Source organism: Dipodomys spectabilis, unplaced genomic scaffold, assembly GCF_019054845.1.
Source record: "Dipodomys spectabilis isolate Male_0828 unplaced genomic scaffold, ASM1905484v1 ptg000018l, whole genome shotgun sequence".
Classification (NCBI taxonomy): domain Eukaryota; kingdom Metazoa; phylum Chordata; class Mammalia; order Rodentia; family Heteromyidae; genus Dipodomys; species Dipodomys spectabilis.
Genome location: NW_024870695.1, coordinates 7,960,665 through 7,979,722, shown reverse-complemented (window position 1 = coordinate 7,979,722; position 19,058 = coordinate 7,960,665). Strand labels below are relative to the sequence as shown.

Sequence of the window (19,058 nt, the reverse complement as noted above, 5' to 3'; positions counted from 1 at the left end):
GCTTGTCTTGAGCTGAAGAGTACAGGGACAGCGCCCAGGCCCAGGGTTCAAACCCCATGACTGGAAAAAAAAAAAAGTCTCACGGCCTTTCCTGCCTGGGCTGGCTTTGAACCGTGATCCTCAGACCTCAGCTTACCAAGTATCTAGGATTACAGGCTTAGCCACCGGTGCTAGGCAACTTTTTTTCCCCCCCTTCAATCATGGGGCTTAAACTCATGGCCTGGAAGCTGTCCCCAAACTCTTTTGCTCAAAGCTAGTGCACCACTTTTTTTTTGCCAGTCCTGGGGCTTGAATTCAGGACCTGGACACTGTTCCTGAGCTTCTTTTGCTTAAGGTTAGCACTCTACCATTTGAGCCACAGTGTCACTTTGGATATTTTCTGTTTGTGTGGTACTGAGGAATTGAACCCAGGGCTTCCTGCATGCTAGGCAAGCACTCTACCACTAAGTCACATTCCTAGCCCCGCTCTACCTTTTGAGTCACAGCACCACTTTTGGTTTTCTGGTGGTTAATTGGAGATAAGAGTCTCATGGGACTTTTCTGCCCAGGCTGACTTCTAATAATGATCCTTAGATCTGTGCCTCCTGAGTACCTAGGATTATATGTAAGCCACCAGCACCCAGTGCTTCTCAAGTTTTGATGCACACTAAAAACCGGCCAGGTAGACACAAACCAAGCCATGACCTTCCTACAGCCCAGTTATACACAAGTAGGACAGATTCTTCCAACATAGTTGCAGTGAGAAGGTCTCTTGATTGGCAGCGCCAACATAATCTCACACACTTTGTCACTTTGTAGCATTTTCTCTGCCCAGTACCCCAAATTTTTCTTTGGGAAATGAGAAAACACAACTCAGAGAGGTTATCAGTGAGATCAAGCCACACAAACTTAGTCCTTAGTCCTAGTCTCTCCTCCAATTACACTGCTCCTAAAGGGAAGGGGAGAGCTTTGTTACTTCAACGCGGCTGCCTGGCATCCTGCCTGTACCCCTGAACTGTGAGTCAGCCCTTCAGATACCAGCAAATGATAACTAGATAGTCTCCAAGCTTGAAGACACTCCCAAATCCTAGACATAAAAAAGAGGGACATTCAGAAGAAGCAGCACAAGCAGCCACAATCCATTGCCTATTAGGAATTGCTACACATGGTTCTTCTCTTTCTATATCCCCAGTCTGGAGCAAAGCCCATACAAAGAAGGGGAGAAAGGTATCAGACTGCAGCAGGGATTGTGAACTTGGGCTTTGTGGATAGCACTCAGAGGTTCTGGGCCCCCTCTGAAATTCCTTGCATGATCATGCATATAGTACATTTGCCTGGGAAGAATGTGTTAGATTTCTGGAGGTCCCAAAAAGATCAAGGACTCAAAGATGTTAAAAACCACAAGAATTGCCGGCCACTGGTGGCTCATGCCTGTAATCTTAGCTACTCAGGAGGCTGAGATCTGAAGATCACGGTTCAAAGCCAGCCTGGGCAGGAAAGTCCGTGAGACTCTTATCTCCAATTAACCACCAGAAAACCGGAAGTGGTGCTGTGGCTCAAGTGGTAGAGTGCTAACCCTGAGCTGAAGAGCTGAGGGACAATGCCCAGGCTGAGTTCAAGCCCCACGACAAAAACAAAAACAAAAAACACACAAGAATTAAGAAGACTCAGAGGGGCTGGGAAGGTGGCTCAGTGGTAGAGCGCTTGCCTTGCAAGCCTGAGGCCCTGGGTTCGATTCCTCAGCACCATATAAGCAAAAAGAAAAAAGCCAGAAGTGGCGCTGTGGCTCAAGTGATAGAGCGCTAGCCTTGAGCTGAAGAGCTGAGGGACAGCGCCCAGGCCCAGAGTTCAGGCCCCACAACCGGACCCAAAAAAAAAAAAAAAAAAAGAAGACTCAGAGTCCCCAACCTTGTATATGTGCTCTGGGCATTGATCCAGCACCAAACGCATCATCGAATGTAGGAGAAATTCTCTACCAGTGCAGGTGATCAGCACCATCCTGGCTATTGCCAGAAGATTGGAAAGAAAATAGTATTTGGGAAAAAGCTACTTTGGCATACAGCACAATGTAGTAGAATATTCCTCCAGTCAAGTCTCAGAGTCTTAGAAATGATGCCCTTGTCATTTATCAAGGATATTTGGATGCCCCTGTGCTTCCCCTCACACAGTGTCCAAGAACCATGACCATTTCCTTGAGGGTCCTTTCTACATTCCAGGAAGCACAAGGCAGCCCTCCAGGCCTACATACAGCCTTTACTGGTTAAGGTCAAGGGAGTCCAAGAAGAGGAGGAATTCTGATTAACCTTCTCCTTTCAGCATCAACCATTCCAATCCTGCAGCTGAGGGGAGCAGTAGACCAAAAGACCCAATGTACAAAGGAAATACTCTCAACAGAAAGAAGCTCAGGTTACCCAGAATGTGCAATCACACAGGGAAGCCCACAGTGTTTGTGAACTCCCCATAACAGCTTCCAGCTGTCATTGGACGATGCTTCCTTCTCTCTGTCCTTTTACCCCCCCAAGTAGGGCTTGTGAGCTCCCACCACATTTCTGTATTCCCCAAAGCACCCCTCCCAGGGCTAGGGGCACATGATCAGTAAAAACTTCTTAACTGTTGGGTGTGCATACGGGATATGAGGGTCTGGAAATTCCATTATTCTGTTTGAAAGCAAAGGAGTTAACATAAGAGGCGGTTCCAATTTTCAAAAGACAAAAAGAAATACGCACAGCTAAAGTTATGCGGTGTGGGATGTCATCTTTTTTTGATGATTCAATTCAGGGAAGGCAACTGGGGATACAGCAGTGTCTTTGGTTGTTTGGAAAAGCTTTTCCAAAGAGTAGAATCCCCATATCTTCCTAAATTCCCAAGTCTCTGCTTCCTTTGCCTTGTGCAAAGGAAAGGATTGAGTATGCTGAAGTAACACTGTATCAGATACAAAGACGGGGGTTGAGGAATGTGGGGTGGGGTGGGTGGGGAATGTTTGCTACAGAATCCAGAAGAGATGTGGATACAATTAGATTTTGGACGCTTCCTCCCAGGAAGGCACTCCTTCAGCCTCTTCCATCAGTGATGGGAAAACCTCACAAAGGTCACCAATGGAGGCCTCCCCGTCTGTGCCAGCCATAGCGGCAGTAGGCTGGGTCTATACTAAGGTTGATATAGCAGGACATAAGGCCAGTCTGCCACAAAGCCATGCCAGGGCAACTAGTTTGGTGATTCAAGAGAGCAGCTTTGTTTGCACCCTCCTGCCCCTCTCATACTTAACAAAATTCATGGCACAGGCTACTCGTGTTTCCAAAAGAAACTGAGAAGGAAAAACAAGCCAGTGGTGGTGGACATTATCAACCCCAAACAGAAGGCATTGGCCAGGTTTGCAGAGCCTGTACCTAACCAGTGGACAGGAGGAACAGGTTGAAGGCAGGGCTGGGTAGCATGAAATTCCCTCCTAGGGCTAGGAAACCAAACCCAGCTCCCTTCTCTTGGAGGCTTTGGGGAGGGGGGGGCTCCTGGTCATGGTACCAGCCAGAGTTAGGGGATGTGAAACACTATCTCCATCCTGAACCGGAATAGAGAATATCTCTTAAGTGGGCGAATATCCTAGAGGATGGCATCTCAGCAGTCCTGGGGCCATGCTGTTGAACTCCCCCTCGCGAGACTGGGTCCAGCAGATAACTGCGCAATCCTTGGGGACCCTTGGAAGGGGATGAAGGCCAGTGGGCAGCGACGAAGAACCCTGGCCCAAACCAGGCATGCATCCCGGCCTCCCCTCCTACAGACCAACCCAGTAGACCCTACCGGGGAAGAGGAGCGGGGACAATAGTCCAACAGGTCCCTTTCAGCGGGCCTCATCCAGACAGCCTTCCGCTGCCCTCCCCTGAGGCCCCAAATTCAGCGAGAGCGCCCCAGCCCCGGTGGCCACGCGGGGCTCCGTCCTCTCAGAAGATGGCCCTGGGCGTTGTCCCTCGAGGCGCTCTGCTTGAGGCCGGGAGCTCCCGGGGCCCGCGCCCCCCACGCCCCCTACCCGCGCTCACCTGGCGCAGGTGCTGCAGCAACGTCCCCGCCTCTTCCCGCCGGCCCTGGCGCACCATCCTCAGCAGCTCCTGGACCATGCCGACGCGCCGGTGGTAGGGGGGCAGCCCCGCGCCCGCGCGCCCCGCCTTGTCCCCGGCGCGCAGCAGCAGCGACGCCCAGAAGTCGGGCCGTTCGCGGCGGGGGCCAGGCGCTGCGCCGGGGCTGGCTCTCTCCGCCAGGCTGCCCTTGGTCTGCCGGGTGCCCATGCCGCCGCCCGCCGGGACTGCCCGTGCTGGGCCGCGTCCCCCGCCCGCCGCCCGGGCACCGGCCCCGGCTCGCCCGCCTCTCGGGCTGCAACTTTGGGGGAAACTGTTGCGCGCGGGCGGCGCAGGGGCGGGGGCGGCCGGCTGCCCGCGCTCCCCGCGCTCCTCCCTCCGCGCTCCCCCCAGCGCGCTCCCCAACCGCTCCGCGCCAGCCCGCCGCTCCCCGCCCCGCCAGCCGGCCCCGCCCCACCAGCACGCCCCGCCCCGCCGTCCGGCCCCGCCCCCGGCTCCCGCCAGCCCCGCCCCCGAGCCGGACTCCGCGGCGCCGTGGAGCCTCCCTCCTTCCTTAGCTCCTGCTCCTTCCTTAGCTCCCGCTCCTTCCTGCCACTGTGCTTTGGGTCGAGGGGCGAGGGGAGGGGAGCCGGGTGTCCCCTCTCCGCTTCTTTCCTGACATTGCGCCCCCTGTCGGCCACCGCACCACTGCGTCTCCTGAGACAGTGGTGCGGTGGCCAGAGTCCGGCATGCCTGGTGGATGCATGGAGTCCCTGCCAGGCTCCCCAGATGCTCCACCGTCGCGCGCGCGTGCGAGGGTAAGGCCAGAAGGAGGTGATGGGAAGAGATCCGCGCGCCTGGGGAGATGCGGAAAGTTTGGGTCAGGTGTGTGTGTGTGTGTGGGGGGGTGCTCTCTCAGCCCCAGAGATGGGTAACATAAAGTGGGCCTCGCTGAGAGCCCTCAGACCGTCTGAGGCACTGGTTAAAAAAAGCTCGGCCTCCTGGGCCTCACTGAGACCTACTACTGACTGAAGGTCTCTGGGTAGGGCCTGGTGGTGTGCATTCTTTGCCAGCATCTCCAGGGCTTCTGATGCACTCCTGCGGCCGAGGCTAGTGTGTGGACTTGAGACTTTGTGCATCGTTGTGTGTGTATTCTTGTGGTCTGTTGATTCCGGGAGGCTGTCAAGGATTGCCGCCTTTTCACTCCCACAACCCTGCTCAGTGGTCCTGTTAAGACAAACCAGAGGTGCTCTTAGCTCCAGGAGCACACTGCTGCTCCCTAGGGCTTCCTCTGTCAGGCCCAGCCTGTAAGGGTCCCGGACCCCTGGCAGCCCATGCTACTTAGAGAGCCAATCCCAGGCCCCTGTGGGAGACTAGGCTCAGGGACTTGGGGACCTTCCCTGTCACAGACCACAAGCAAAATGAAGGGTGGCTGCCTTGAACTCAGCTGTAGGAGAAGCAGCAATCTTGTAAGCTCTCTTGTAATCCAAGCCCTGGGGCTGCTTGAGGACTTAAGGATGAGTGAACTATAGGGACGGGAAAGTTGAATCCCATATCCTAGACAGTTGGACTCCACTCACTCACTGAGCCCAAGTATCAAGCCAGCCCCCAACTAGTGGAGTCCTAGTTGTTCTTCTGTCATGTCCGGATAACATGAGACTCATTTCCAATAAACCACCAAAAAGCTGAAGTGGAGCTGTGGCTCAAGCAGTAGAGGGCTGGCCTTGAGCAAAAAAGCTCCAAGGCAGTGCCCAGACCCTAAATTCAAGCCTCAGGATTAGCACATAGCACACACATACAGTTCCTTCTGCTGTATGCTCATAAGGGTCTTCATCAACCAAGTACCCTGAGAATGAAGCCTTAGGGTCTTTCCCAGCAAGGGACCCCTTTTACATCCCACTCCCAAATGTCCATTTCTTCTCTTCCTTCCTTCCTTCCTTCCTTCCTTCCTTCCTTCCTTCCTTCCTTCCTTCCTAATACTAGAATTTGAACTAAGGAACCTTATGCAAATGGATGATGCTCTACCACTTGAACCATGTCTTTGGCCTTTTTACTAGTTATTTGGAGATGAAGTCTTGCAGACTTTTCTGCCTTGGGCTAGCTTCAAACCTTAATCCTCCAGATCTCAGCCTCCTGAGTAGCTAGGATTACATTGCTGAGTCATTGACACCTGGCTCTAAATGTCCACTTCTGCTGACAAAGAACAGTCTTCCTACAAGCTGGCTTCACAGAGCTCAAAGCAGCACTTTCAAAACTCACTTGTATACTTTGCATGAGGGATGTACCTGTTGGCATCTCAAGAGAACTCAATTCAGGAGATTCTTGTGTTGTCTCTTAACTCTTGCCTTCAGCACCACCAGCAAAGTAGCCACCAAGGACACTTGCTGACGAGATCCTTCCCTAGGAATAATGGTCACTATCTACTTAGATGCTGATCACACAGCCCCTGCTAGCAAGTTGGCCTGCTTGAATCTGTGTGTGGTTGGGAAAATGCCATTTTAGTGGGGGAGGACCAGCCCCTTACTTGGGATCTCAATGTCATTCCTTATCTTCAGAGACCTAAATCTATCCTCCTTTTCCTGCTGTTACTGCTCTCTCCCAACACCCATGTTCTGGCATGTTCTAGGTGTATTCTAAGCTCTTCTATCTATTGAAAGAGTTCATTGTCCCTTCATATGCATACACCTGCTCTGTTCTCCAGTGCCCTGCCTCTTCTTCCTTTTTAGGCAAGCTTTGGAGAAATTCCTTTTGTTTATTGTCACAAACTTCTTTGATTCGTCATCTGTTTTGGTTTGGCTTCTGGTCACACCACATTATTAAAATGCCTCTTGCCACTGACCTAGTTGCTAAATTCAGTGGCCACTTTCAGGCTTCATTTTACTCAACTCTTCAGTGGCATCTGATCCTGTTACCCATGCAGTTATGTTTTTGTTTATAAATATAATTTTATTGTTACTATTAAGAAGTTGTAACAGAGGGGTTACCATTTCATAAGTCAGGTAATGAGTATATTTCTTTTTTCTGACAATGTTTCTTTACCCCGGTTTCCCCCTCCCATTCCTGCCCACAATTACATAGATCATTTCCCACATAGTGCATACTGAACCCACTTGGTTTTGAGTGAAACTCTACTCTCTTGACTTGCGGGGAAATAGTCTCCTCTAGTTTCTTTTCTTTTCCCCTTTCCCCTTCTTTTTCCCTCCCCTTGCCTCTCCTTCATTTCCATCTTCCTTTTTCCTTTCCCTTTTGGATTGCTCTGTGTGTGTGTGTGTGTGTGTGTGTGTGTGTGTGTGTGATGGTCAGGGGAGTTGAACTCAGATCCTGGGTGCTGTCCCTGAGCTTCTTTTGCTCAAGGCTAGCACTCTACCACTTGAGCCACTCTACCACAGTGCCACTTCAGCATTTTCTGAATATAGTTTATTGGAGATAAGAGTCTCACAGACTTTTGTACCTGGGCTGGCTTCCAACAATGATCCTCACATCTCAGCCTCCTGAGAAGCTAGGATTACAGTCATGAGCCACTGGCACCTGATTCACATTACTTTTTTTTTTTTTTTAAACAATTTTGTAGTCCTCTAAACTTTGGTCATAGTTTTGGTTTCTTTTCTTTGTTTTTGTTGGTTGTGGGGCTTGAACTCTGGGCCTGGGCACTGTCCCTCAGCTCTTCAGCTCAAGGCTAGCCCTCTACCACTTGAGCCACAGTGCCACTTCTGGCTTTTTCTGTTTATGTGGTGCTGAGGAATCGAGCCCAGGGCCTCATGCATGAGAGGCAAGAACTCTACCACTGAGCCACCTTCCCAGCCTTCGGATTACTTTTTATTTTGTATGTGTGTATGCCTGTACTGGGCCTTGAACTCAAGACCTGGGTGTGTCTCTTAGCTTTTTCCCCCAAGACTGGCATACTACCACTTGAGCCACAGTTCCCCTTCCAGCCTTCTGCTGGCTAATTCGAGATTAGAGAGTTTCACAGACTTTCCTACCTGGCTGGCTTCAAGCCAGGATTCTTAGATCCCAACCTCCTGAGTAGCTGGTATTACAGCAAGCCACCAGTGCCTGGCTTCTGTTTCCTTTTCCTTCTCATTTTTGCAGTGCTGAGAATGGATCTCAGGGCTTTGTGCATGCCAAGCAAGTGCTTTGTCACTGAGAATACCCTTAGCCTGTTTCCACCTATGGAGCTCCTTTTTGACTCCCATCCTTTACCTGCGTTGTTACTCAGGGAGCTGCCTGAGACCTCTTTCTAGGCAGTGTCATTTATACTCATGGCTTTACCCACATTCACCCACCAGTAACTCTGACTTTCACTCCCAGGTTATGCGCTAGTGAATTCACCAGCCACTGATTGATGACTGTTGGCAGAAGACACAGGACTGCAGGGTTGGAGACTGAGGCTTTATTGCTCCAGGCACAGCAAGTAGCCAGAGCATCAGAATATTTCCTCCAAGTCCACAGGGGTGCTGTGATGGCCCAGATGGATGCTCCTTGTGCAGTTGGTTTGCATCAGAGCTAGGAAACATGGAACTTGGGGATTCTACTGCTTATCTAGGTAACAGTAAGCAAGCCTGTGCTTTGTCCTACAGGAGACAGTGCTTCAGCCTTCAAGGTTGCTCATTACAAACACGACACTGAGAGGTGGCTCTTGTAAAAGAAGCCAAGGTCTGTGTTCTTGGCATACGCAGCAAGATGTGTAAGAGCACCAGAGACCCATGGAGCATTCTCTTCCAGCGGTGGGCACCTCACATTCAACAGATGACTGCGTCCTTTTTCAGGCCTCCCTCCTAAACTTCTGCTTCCTGCTAGGAACAGCAAGGTAGCCCTGAAGTCACTGTGCACTGGCTAACTTGCCTAGGATAGTAGTTTTTTAGTGCTGGCTTTGCCCTGTGTTCTTGGCCTTGGGCTGTGCCATTTGTATATTTACATATTTATGCTATTTCATCCTTTCCACATCTAGGAGGTAGGCTTTGTTATATTCCAGTTTCCCTGGTGAGGAAATAAAATCTTAGTAGGTTAAGTGATTTGCTCAAGGTCACACAGATAGTAAAAGGCAGAGCTGGAACTCAAAACTCACATTGTGATTACTGCTTTATACCATTGGTCCTCTTCCTTTTCCTCCTCCTCCATCATTTTTTTTTGTAGTCATGGGGCTTGAACTCTGGGCCTGGGTGCTGTCCCTGAGCTCTGCAGCTCAAAGCAAGCACTCTACCACTTGAGCCATAGCGCCACTTCTGGTTTCTGGTGGTTAATTGGAGATAAGAATCTCACAGACTTTCCTTGCCCAAGTTGGCTTTAAACCAATATCCACAGATCTCAGCCTCCTGTGTAGCTAGGATTATAGGCGTGAGCCACTTGAGCCCGGCTTCCTCCTTTTATCTTTGCAGTGATGGAGTTGTAACTTAGGGCCTCCCAATTACTAAGTAAGCGCTCTATCAGTAGCTATGGCCCCCAACCCTTTTTGTTTTAATTTGCTTTTCAGATAAATTCTTGTTCTTTTGCCTAAAGCCAAACTAAGGCCACAAACCTCTTACCTCCACCTCTCAAGTAGCTGGGATTATAGTTGTGAGCCACAGTGGTTGACCTGATAATACATATATTTTCAATCTGATAATCCAGACAGCTACTAAGTGATTCAAGGGTGGAAGGATGTACTATATGGATACGCTAGACAAAAGGGTAATTCATCTAAGGCCAGCATGAGATTTCCTCTGGTTACTTAGAGCAACATGTGATTTGAAACTTGTAGATTGTTTTTGGAATCTTCCCTTTAATGTTTTGACTGTGATTAGCTGCTGGTAACTAAAACAAAGAGAGCAAAACCTCAGGTATGGGGCAGGTGGGGGGCAGCAGTATGTTCCATGCGTGACTACTACATACATATCAGCCCCATGAAAGAAGGGCTTTGTTGTTTTTTACATGGCAGTATCCTTAGAGCCTAAAACAATGAGCAGATAATCCACAAATACTGAATCTGTGAATGAATACACATAAATATATACACAACAAGTATTTATCATACACACACATTCTGAGTTTCTCGAAGTCTCTAAATCTACAGATTTTCATTTGTATGGGAGTCCAGGAGGACATGACTACTTTTTCCTTTCAGGCCAGATACCAGCCGCAGCCATCAGATGCCTCTGGGTCTCCCGATGACTCATGGGGGAGCTTTCTTTGGAGGAGTGGGAGGAGATGATGGTTGACAAAAATAACCACCGCTCTTGAGGCAGCATCAAGCCTCTGTGGGTGGGGGTGGAACAACTGAGGTGAAAGTATAGCTTTCTCTCAGGCAGGGCAAGGTGCCATCCATCCATCTATCCAGCATCATGGTTACCAATTGTTTCCATGTTGAGAAATAGCTATTGCTCCTAAGCACGCAGTTTCTAGTGTTAGATGTGAATAGCCCTTGTAAACTGCGGGGAAAAGAAACACAGACGAGGAGTGCTGAGTAAGTATCATTAAAAAATGTGCGAGCCAGTACTGAGGCTTGAACTCAGGGCCTCTCACTTGGGCTTTCCCTCAAGGTTGGGGCTCTACCACTTGAATGAAGCCTTCTACTTAATTAGAGTGAAGAGTCTCACAGACTTTTCTGTCCCATCTCATTTTGAACCTTGATCCTTAAATCTCAGTCTCCTAAATAGCTAGGATTACAGGTGTGAGCTACTAGGATCCAACTAGTAAGTATCATTAAGGTTGTTATTCTGCATTTGCTCCTTCCTCCCTTTCTTCCTCCCTCCCTCCATCTCTTCTCCATCTCTTCTCCATCCCTCCTCCTCCTCCTCCTCCTTCTCCTCCTGTTTCTCCTCTTCCTCTTCCTCCTCCTCCTTCTCCTCCTGTTCCTCCTCTTCCTCTTCCTCCTCTTCTTCCTTTTTGGTAGCTTAAACTCAGGATCTGGGCACTGTCTTGGCTCTTTGTGCTCAAGGCTGATGCTCTACCACATTAGCTATAGCTCCACTTCTGGCTTTTTGGTCATTTATTGGAAATAAGATTCTCTCAGAATTTCCTGTCTATACTGACTTGAACCATGATCCTCAGATTGCAGCCTCCTGAGTTGTTATGATTACGGGCATGAGAGGCATGAGCCACCATGCCTGGCTTATACTTATGTATGTGTGTGCACGTGTGCATGCATGTACCAGTCCTGGGGCTTGAACTCAAGGCCTGCCACTTGAGCCACTTCTGGTTTTGGTTTTTAGTTTGGTGGACATAAGGATCTCACAGACGGGCTGGGAAGGTGGCTCAGTGGTAGAGTGCTTGCCTTGCATGCCTGAGGCCCTGGGTTCGATTCCTCAGCACCACATAAACAAAAAGAAAAAAGCCGGAAGTGGCGCTGTGGCTCAAAGTGGTAGAGCACTAGCCTTGAGCTGAAGAGCTGAGGGACAGCCCAGAGTTCAGGCCCCACGACCAGACCCAAAAAAAAAAAAAAAAAAGGATCTCACAGACGTTCTTGCCTAGGCTGGTTTCATACCACCATCCTAAAATCTCAGCCTCCTAATTAGCTAGAATTATAGTGAACCACTGATGCCCAGCTTGTTTGTTTGTTTGTTTGTTTCTTTCTTTTTTGTCGGCCGTAGGGCTTGAACTCTGGGCCTGGGTACTGTCCCTCAGATCTTCAGCTCAAGGCAAGCGCTCTACCAGTCAAGCCACAGCGCCACTTCCAGCTTTTTCTGTTTATGTGGTGCTGAGGAACCGAGCCCAGGGCCTCAGGCACGCAACGCAAGCACTCTACCACTGAGCCACATTTCCCATACATTATCTCATTTTGCTTATCACATCACCTAGGAAAGAAGGTAAAATTCTCAAAGTGTTGTCCAGGACCAGTAGTATCAGCATCATCTGGGAACATGCTAGAAATACAAATTCTAATCCCCATCCAGATGTACTTGATCAAACTCCAGAGTTAGCCCAAGAGTCTGTTATGTAAGACTCTGAATGATCCAAATGCATGCTCAAGTTTGAGATCCCCTGAATTTAAAGTCACACAGGTAGCAAATTACAGTCCTTGGGTGATAATTCAAGGTTATCCTTAGGTACTACCATTCATTGAGCTACTCATATGTTTATAGCTGACAGTTTCTTGAAGAACAATGTATTGTGATTTTTAGTTTATACTTTCTCTTAATTCTCTTCCCTCCCTCCCTCCCTCCCTTCCTCTTCCTTCTGTGATACTAGGGATTGAACCAAGGGCCTTATGCTTGCTAGGCAAGCACTCTACCACTTAATCTATGCCTATCCCTTTTACTTTAAATTTATTTATTTTTGTCTTTTTTTTTTTTTTTTTGGGGTCCGGTCGTGGGGCCTGAACTCTGGGCCTGGGCGCTGTCCCTCAGCTCTTCAGCTCAAGGCTAGCGCTCTATCACTTGAGCCACAGCGTCACTTCCGGCTTTTTGCTTATGTGGTGCTAAGGAATCGAACCCAGGGCCTCTTGCATGCAAGGCAAGTGCTCTACCACTGAGCCACCTTCCCAGCCCCCCCCCCTTTTTTTTTTTTGGCCATGGGGCTTGAACTCAGGGCTAGGGCACCATCCCTGAGCTCTCTTTTTGCTCAAGGCTAGGGCTTTACCACTTTGAGCCATAGCACCACATCTGGTTTTCTGGTGGTCAGTTGGAAATAAGAATCTCTCAGACAGGGGCTGGGAAGGTGGCTCAGTGGTAGAGTGCTTTTCTTGCATGCATGAGGCCCTGGGTTCGATTCCTTAGCACCACATAAGCAAAAAGAAAAAAAAGCCGGAAGTGGCGCTGTGGCTCAAGTGGTAGAGTGCTAGCCTTGAGCTGAAGAGCTGAGGGACAGCACCCAGGCCCAAAGTTCAGGCCCCAGAACCGGATCCCCCCCCCTCAAAAAAAAAAAGAATCTCTCAGACTTTCCTGCCTGGACTGGCTTTGAATTCCCTTTCTCAGATCTCAGCCTTCTGAGTAGCTAAGGTTACAGGCATGAGCCACTAACACCATACTATTTTTGTCTTTGAGATAGGGTCTTGATAACTTTTTCTGGGCTGGCCTTGATCTTGTGACCCTTCTTCTGAGTAACTTGGATTACAGGTTGTGCCAATATACCTGTTTTCTTTTGCTCTCATTATAGTCCACATGACCCTGCATGCAATCCAGTTATGGCTACATCTCCAACTTCTCTTCCTCTGCTTTTCTTTTTATTTTCTTGTAAAGATGATGTACAGAGGGGTTATAGTTATGTAAGGAAGGTAGTGAGTACATTTCTGTTTGAGTTACCGCCTCCCTCATTCTCACCCACTCTCCCTCCCCCACTCCCTGGCTTTTCTTCCCATTCACCGTGATCAAGCCATGCTGGCCTTATCTCTGTTCCTTAGGCATGGAACATTCTTTTCTGACCCCTGAACCTTTGCACATACTGTTTCTTCTGCCTGGAATGCCATCCGTCTTGCTTTGATTCTTCTCATTCTTCTATTCAGAGAGAACATTTTAGGACACTCCTTTGTATCTGACAGATCACTCTACTTATTCCCATCAGAGTATCACACTGTGGGCTCCTTTGTTTACTAGAAAATAAAATGGGGGCTCAGGGTACAGCTCTGCCTTTCTTATCCACCTTGTGTTTCCAGAGCAAACTGTGGGGCTTGGTACATAGTAGACACTCAACATTTATTGAATAAATAAAGCACAAACTAAAACAAAATAAAACAAAAAAGGCACAAACTAGAGCAAAGTTAATAGAAAGAAAGGGTAATTTCCTCTATTCCTTAGTCCTACAAGAAAGGATGGTCTAGGCTCTCCCCTGGGTAAGGGAAAGAAAATGCTACTGCTTCTGTGAGTTTGACTATTTTACCTTGTGTGTGTATGTGTCCGCGCATGCACGCGTGTGTGCACATGTGTGTGCATGTGTGTGCACACCAGCCAATACTGGGGCTTGATCTTAGTGCCTCACACTCTTGCTTGTGTTTTTCACTCAAGGCTAGCACTCTATCACTTGAGATACACCTCCAGTTCTGGCTTTTTGCTGATTAATTGGAAATAATGAGTGTCTCAGATTTATCTTCCCTTGGCTAGCTTCAAATTCCCATCTCAAAACCTTGGCCTCCTGAGTAGCTCTGATTACTGGCATGAGCCACTGTGCCAGACTTCTATTTCTTTCTTTCTTTTTTTCTTTTTTCCATCAGTTATAGGGCTTGAACTCACCATCTGGGCACTGTTTCTGAGCTCTTTTACTCAAGGCTAGCATTCTACCACTTTGAGCCACAGTTCTACTTCCGGTTTTCTGGTGGTTAATTGGAGGAGATAAGAGTCTCACCAGGACTTTTCTCCTCAGGCTGGCTCCAAACCAGGATTCTCAGGTCTCAGCCTCCTGAGAAGCTAGGATTACAGACATGAGCCACCAGTGCCCAGCCAGACTTCTTATTTTTGATAGTGGCCATCCTAGTGAGTGTGAAATGCTGTTTCATTGTGGCTTTTGATTTATATTTCCTTCATAATTAGTTATGCTGAACATCTCTCATGTGCTTAGTGGCCACTTGTATTTTTTCCTTTGAAGAAGTATCTATTCAAAGTGTTTAGTCATTTTGTAAAATGTTGGTTCACGCCTGTAATCCTAGCTATATAGAAGACTGAGATCTGAGGATCATCATTCAAGTCCAGCTCGGAAGTAGAGCTGTTGCTCAAGTGGTATAGTGTTAGCCTTGAGTGAAAAAATTCAAGGGGGACAGTGCTTAGACCTTGAGATCAAGCTCCAGTACTGGCACAAAATAAGTAGAATAAAATGTTCTGTTTGGCTGGGCACTGGTAGCTCACACCTGTAATTCTAGCTACTCAGGCGGCTGTGATCTGAGGATTGTGGTTCAAAGCCAGCCTGGGCAGGAATGTCTGTGAGACTCTTATCTCCAGTTAACCACCAGAAAACTAGAAGTGGTGCTGTGGCTCAGTCTTGAGCTGAAGAGCTGAGAGACAGCACTCAGGCCCAGAGTTCAAGCCCCACAAATGACCAAAAAAAAAAAAGTTCTGTCTGGTTTAATATCAGGTATGCAGCCTTTACTCACACACTTTGATATATCCTCTAAACAACCATTTGGCATTTCACAGGTAAAATACCAAGGCTCAGACAGGTTAAAATCACACCTTCAAAGTCACCCTGCTAGTAAGTGATGGAGTAGGCAGTCAGACAAGGTGTCTCTCACTTCTAGGTGTGGCTCATAACCCTGGAGTTCATAGTGCCTCTCACAATTGTGCAGGAGGCTGGAGATCAGGTAAATCCCACAGACCTCTTCCCCAATGCCCAGCGCACGAGGAAGACATCAGCTTGGAAGGCAAGAACGTGGAATCTTCCAGTCTTATCCCTGCTTCAATGATTCCATTCTGTGTGTGTGTGTGTGTGTGTGTGTGTGTGTGTGTGTGTGTGTGTGAAGGGCTCTTAGCTACACCCAGTACACCATCCCTGCTTCAGTTATCTGGGGAGCTTCTTTATTTTTTTCCCAAACAGGATTCTTAGTATAAGGAATTGTTTGCACAGATGTTGGAAGACCAAAAGGGGAAAACCGGGGAAGCTGAGTAATCAGATGGATAACTACCGGATGACGCTCCCACCTTTAGGTCTCTGAGAGTAAAAGGAAGGAGTCAAGTTGCTGGAATCTAGGAGTTCAGAGGGATGGTCCTGCAGGGTGGGGGCACCAATCTGGGAAAGGAAGCTCTGTGAGACTGGTGCTTGACCCTCATGGGGACACAGTGCCCCTGCCCCACCTCCTGCACATCCTTGGAGATCATGTAGTTCAGGAACTTCAATGTGTGGCCTCCGTAACAGTGTGGACAGTTGAGGGAGTGCTTTAAAAGATCCTAACACAAGCTAGACTCATTCCTGTAACCCTAGTTTCTTAAGAGGCTGAAATCTGAGGATCAGTATTCGAAGTCAGCCCTGACAGAAAAGTCTCCATTAAGCACCAAAACAGCTGAAAGTAGAGCTGTAGCTCAAGTGGTGAGGCCTAGCCTTCAATATAAAAGCTCAGGGACAGTACCAGGCACTGAGTTCAAGTCCCAGGACTGGAATGCTCACACACACACACACACACACACACACACACACACACACACACAGAGTGAGGTGGTGCCATTAAGACTTAGCAAAGACTCCTCACACCTCACAACCTGGCCTTGTCTCTCAAGCTTTCTTCTGTGTGTTCTTAGAAGGCTAGTTCACACTCGTTCCTTCTCTTTGGGAATTTCTCTCCCCTGTGCCTCAACTCCCTGCACTCTGGTGCTTTACTAATTGTACCTCAGGAATCAACCTACTCCTCTACCTGAATCTGAGCTTATCTGCCTTGTGTGTTTTGTCAGTATTGGGATTGTAGGGTTAAGGCTTTTGTGTGTGTGTGTGTGTGTGGGGGGGGGGGGGGTTAACATTTGCTAGGAAAGCTCTCTACCGCTTGAGTCATGCCCCAAATCCTTTTCCTTTTTTCTTTTGTGCTGGTAATGGGGCTTAAACTCAGGGCCTGGGTACTGTCCCTGAACTTTTGTGCTCAAGGCTAGCAGCGCTCTGCTACTTAAGCCATAGCTTCACTTCTGGCTTTTGGATGTTTAATTGTAGATAAGAGTCTCACAAACTTTCCTGCCTGGGCTGACTTTGAACCTCAATCCTCAGATCTCAGTCTCCTAAGTAGCTAGTGTTAAAGGCATGAGCCACCAGCGCTTAGTCCCAGCTTAACTGGATTGAGCTTCTCCTATTTATGCTTCCTGCATAGCTGGAAATATGTTTACATACCACAGCACCCATCCTGTTGGTTGAGTTGGGGTCTTGCTAACTTTTTCGCTGAGGCTAACTTTGAACCTCCACCTCCCATATAGTTGGAATCACAAGTGTGAACCACTGCAAGATGCTGAGACTATCTGCTTCCTAAGAGACTGAAGTAACATTTCCGCAGGAAGTTAGGTCATGGCCGTTGGGAGATTCTTCACTACAGACATGGGCACTGATGCTCAGGGAGGCAGAGGATTCATCAGACATCACTGTCCTGCCATCTGGTGGATGGATATGGGATTATGAACAGTAATGCAGCCTGCCCAACAAAGAGTACTTTGAGGGGATGAGAAAGAGAAGAGCTGATTGGTAAATCACCATCATTAGTCTATATTAAAGCATAATCCAGGGCAGCATACTGCCAGTTACACAAGCTCCCTAGTCAGTTGTGAGAACAAAATCTATCTCATTTAAGTTTTGGCATCTGCAAAGGACATCAATTCTCTTCAGGTGATAAGTTGCAAATGTCACTAAGCAGAACTTTGGAAATACCAAAATTTGGAATTTATAGATGGTAGTTCCAATCTCCCATCTTCAGTCAAGTACAGTACAAAATATAAAATGGAAAATGCCAGAAATAATAAATAAATAAGGTTTAACTCGCACCTTATTCTGAATGTTGTGATGGTATTTGGCACCACCGGTTTCCACCCAGGATATGAGTTCGGTCCTTTGTGCAGCAGATCCACACCACTAGCAATTCAGTTATCAAAGTGGTGGTCAGTGTCACAGATCCTGTGTTTAAGGAACCCATATTTTACTTAACCATGTGCCCAACATGCCAAGAGTAGTGACTACAGAATATTATCATTATTTTGTTATTAGTTATTATTGTTAATCTCTTGCATGGTTTATAAATTAAACTTGATCATAGGTATCTATGCATGGGCAAAAACTATAAGAAAGGTTATAGATATCCTCTCTTCCAAATCTAATTCCCTCAGATAAAGGGGTACTTCTGTTCTCATAAGTTCCTGCTTACTTAAAGTAACACATCTCAGACAAGGTTGATTGTACTCACGGATATGTGTTCCTCTTGTTCACTCTTTCCCTCCCTCCCTCCCTCCCTCCCTCCCTCCCTCCCTCCTTCCTTCCTTCCTTCTTTCCTTCCTTCCTTCCTACTTTCCTTCTTTTCTTTGTTTTGGTGCCAGTACTGGGGCTTGAATTTAGAGACTGGGTGTTATCCCATAGCATTTCTCACTTAAGACTGTCACTCTACCACTTAACCACAGCTCCTGCTTTTTTTTGCCAGTCCTGGGGCTGGAACTCAGGGCCTGGTACTGTCCCTGAGCGTCTTTTGCTCAAAGCTAGCACTCTAGCTTGAACCACAGTGCCACTTCCTGCTTTTTCTGTTTATGTAGTACTAAGGAATCAAACACAGGGCTTCATGCATGCTAGGCAAGCACTCTACCACTAAGCCACATTCCCAGTCCCATCTCCTGCTTTTTAAAATAAAATATGGTTAATTGGAGGTAAGAGTCTCAAACTTTCCTGCCCTGGCTGGCTTCAAACTGCAGTCTTTAGATCCCAGCTTCCTGGGTAGCTAGTATTTCAGGTGTGCGTTACTGATGTCCAGCTTTGCACTGCTTCTTTATTGGAAACTGTGTTCCTGAAATTGGTACAATAAGAGAGATTAGCAGATGCAGGGTAGTTGGAATAGAGAAAGGTGGAAGAGTTCAAGCATCCCTGGAAATCAGTTTTTTGGCAAATATATTAATAGTAGTAGTAGCAGCAGCAGTAGTAGTAGTTGCAGTTAACTGTCAGTCTGGAGCAGTTAGGTTTCTCTCTGACACTATCTAAGCAAAACTAGATACTTACCAAGGGGGTAAGGACAAATTATGTTAAGAAATACGGTATACAAACTGAACACAACTTTCCTGAAATGAAAGGCAGGAAACATGGAAAAGGTAGAACATGCTTAAGGGAAAGGCATTGAAGAGGTTAAGGAGGTTGGTCACAGTGAAAGTTTCCCCTGGACTTGTTGATTGGTAGAGGAGAAACAGACTTCTCTGGATAGTGGCACAGCTTGGAGCAGGATACTCACACTCAGCAGGACTGCTTGCATCAGGCCATTAGGGAAACAGTTTTGGGTGGCACTTTTTTTTAATCTCAAAGGGCAGAGAAAGGCTTTACCATTGTACGCTTACTTAAGCAACTGCTGCAGGGTGAGGGGTGTCCAAGAGTCAGTCTGCCTCTCACTAAGTTGTGGCTAGAATAAATAGTCAATTTTCTAAGCGGCCTTGAACTTTCTCAGGAAGGTTTTCAAGCGGAAGCCAGTAAGGCTGGAATTAG

General features: G+C 47.8%; 1 protein-coding gene across 2 annotated transcripts in view; it reads right to left on the bottom strand.

Annotated features, from left to right (window-relative positions):
- Lrrc75a (leucine rich repeat containing 75A) overlaps nucleotides 1–4,274 on the bottom strand; it is a 43,941-nt gene extending 39,667 nt beyond the window's left edge. For both annotated transcript variants that reach the window (XM_042673896.1, XM_042673897.1), the window contains exon 1: nucleotides 4,011–4,274. In XM_042673896.1, coding sequence (XP_042529830.1) covers nucleotides 4,011–4,256 — 246 coding nt within the window. In that variant the 5' untranslated portion in view covers nucleotides 4,257–4,274. The remainder of the gene's footprint in view (nucleotides 1–4,010) is intronic.
- Nucleotides 4,275–19,058: the final 14,784 nt, after the last annotated feature.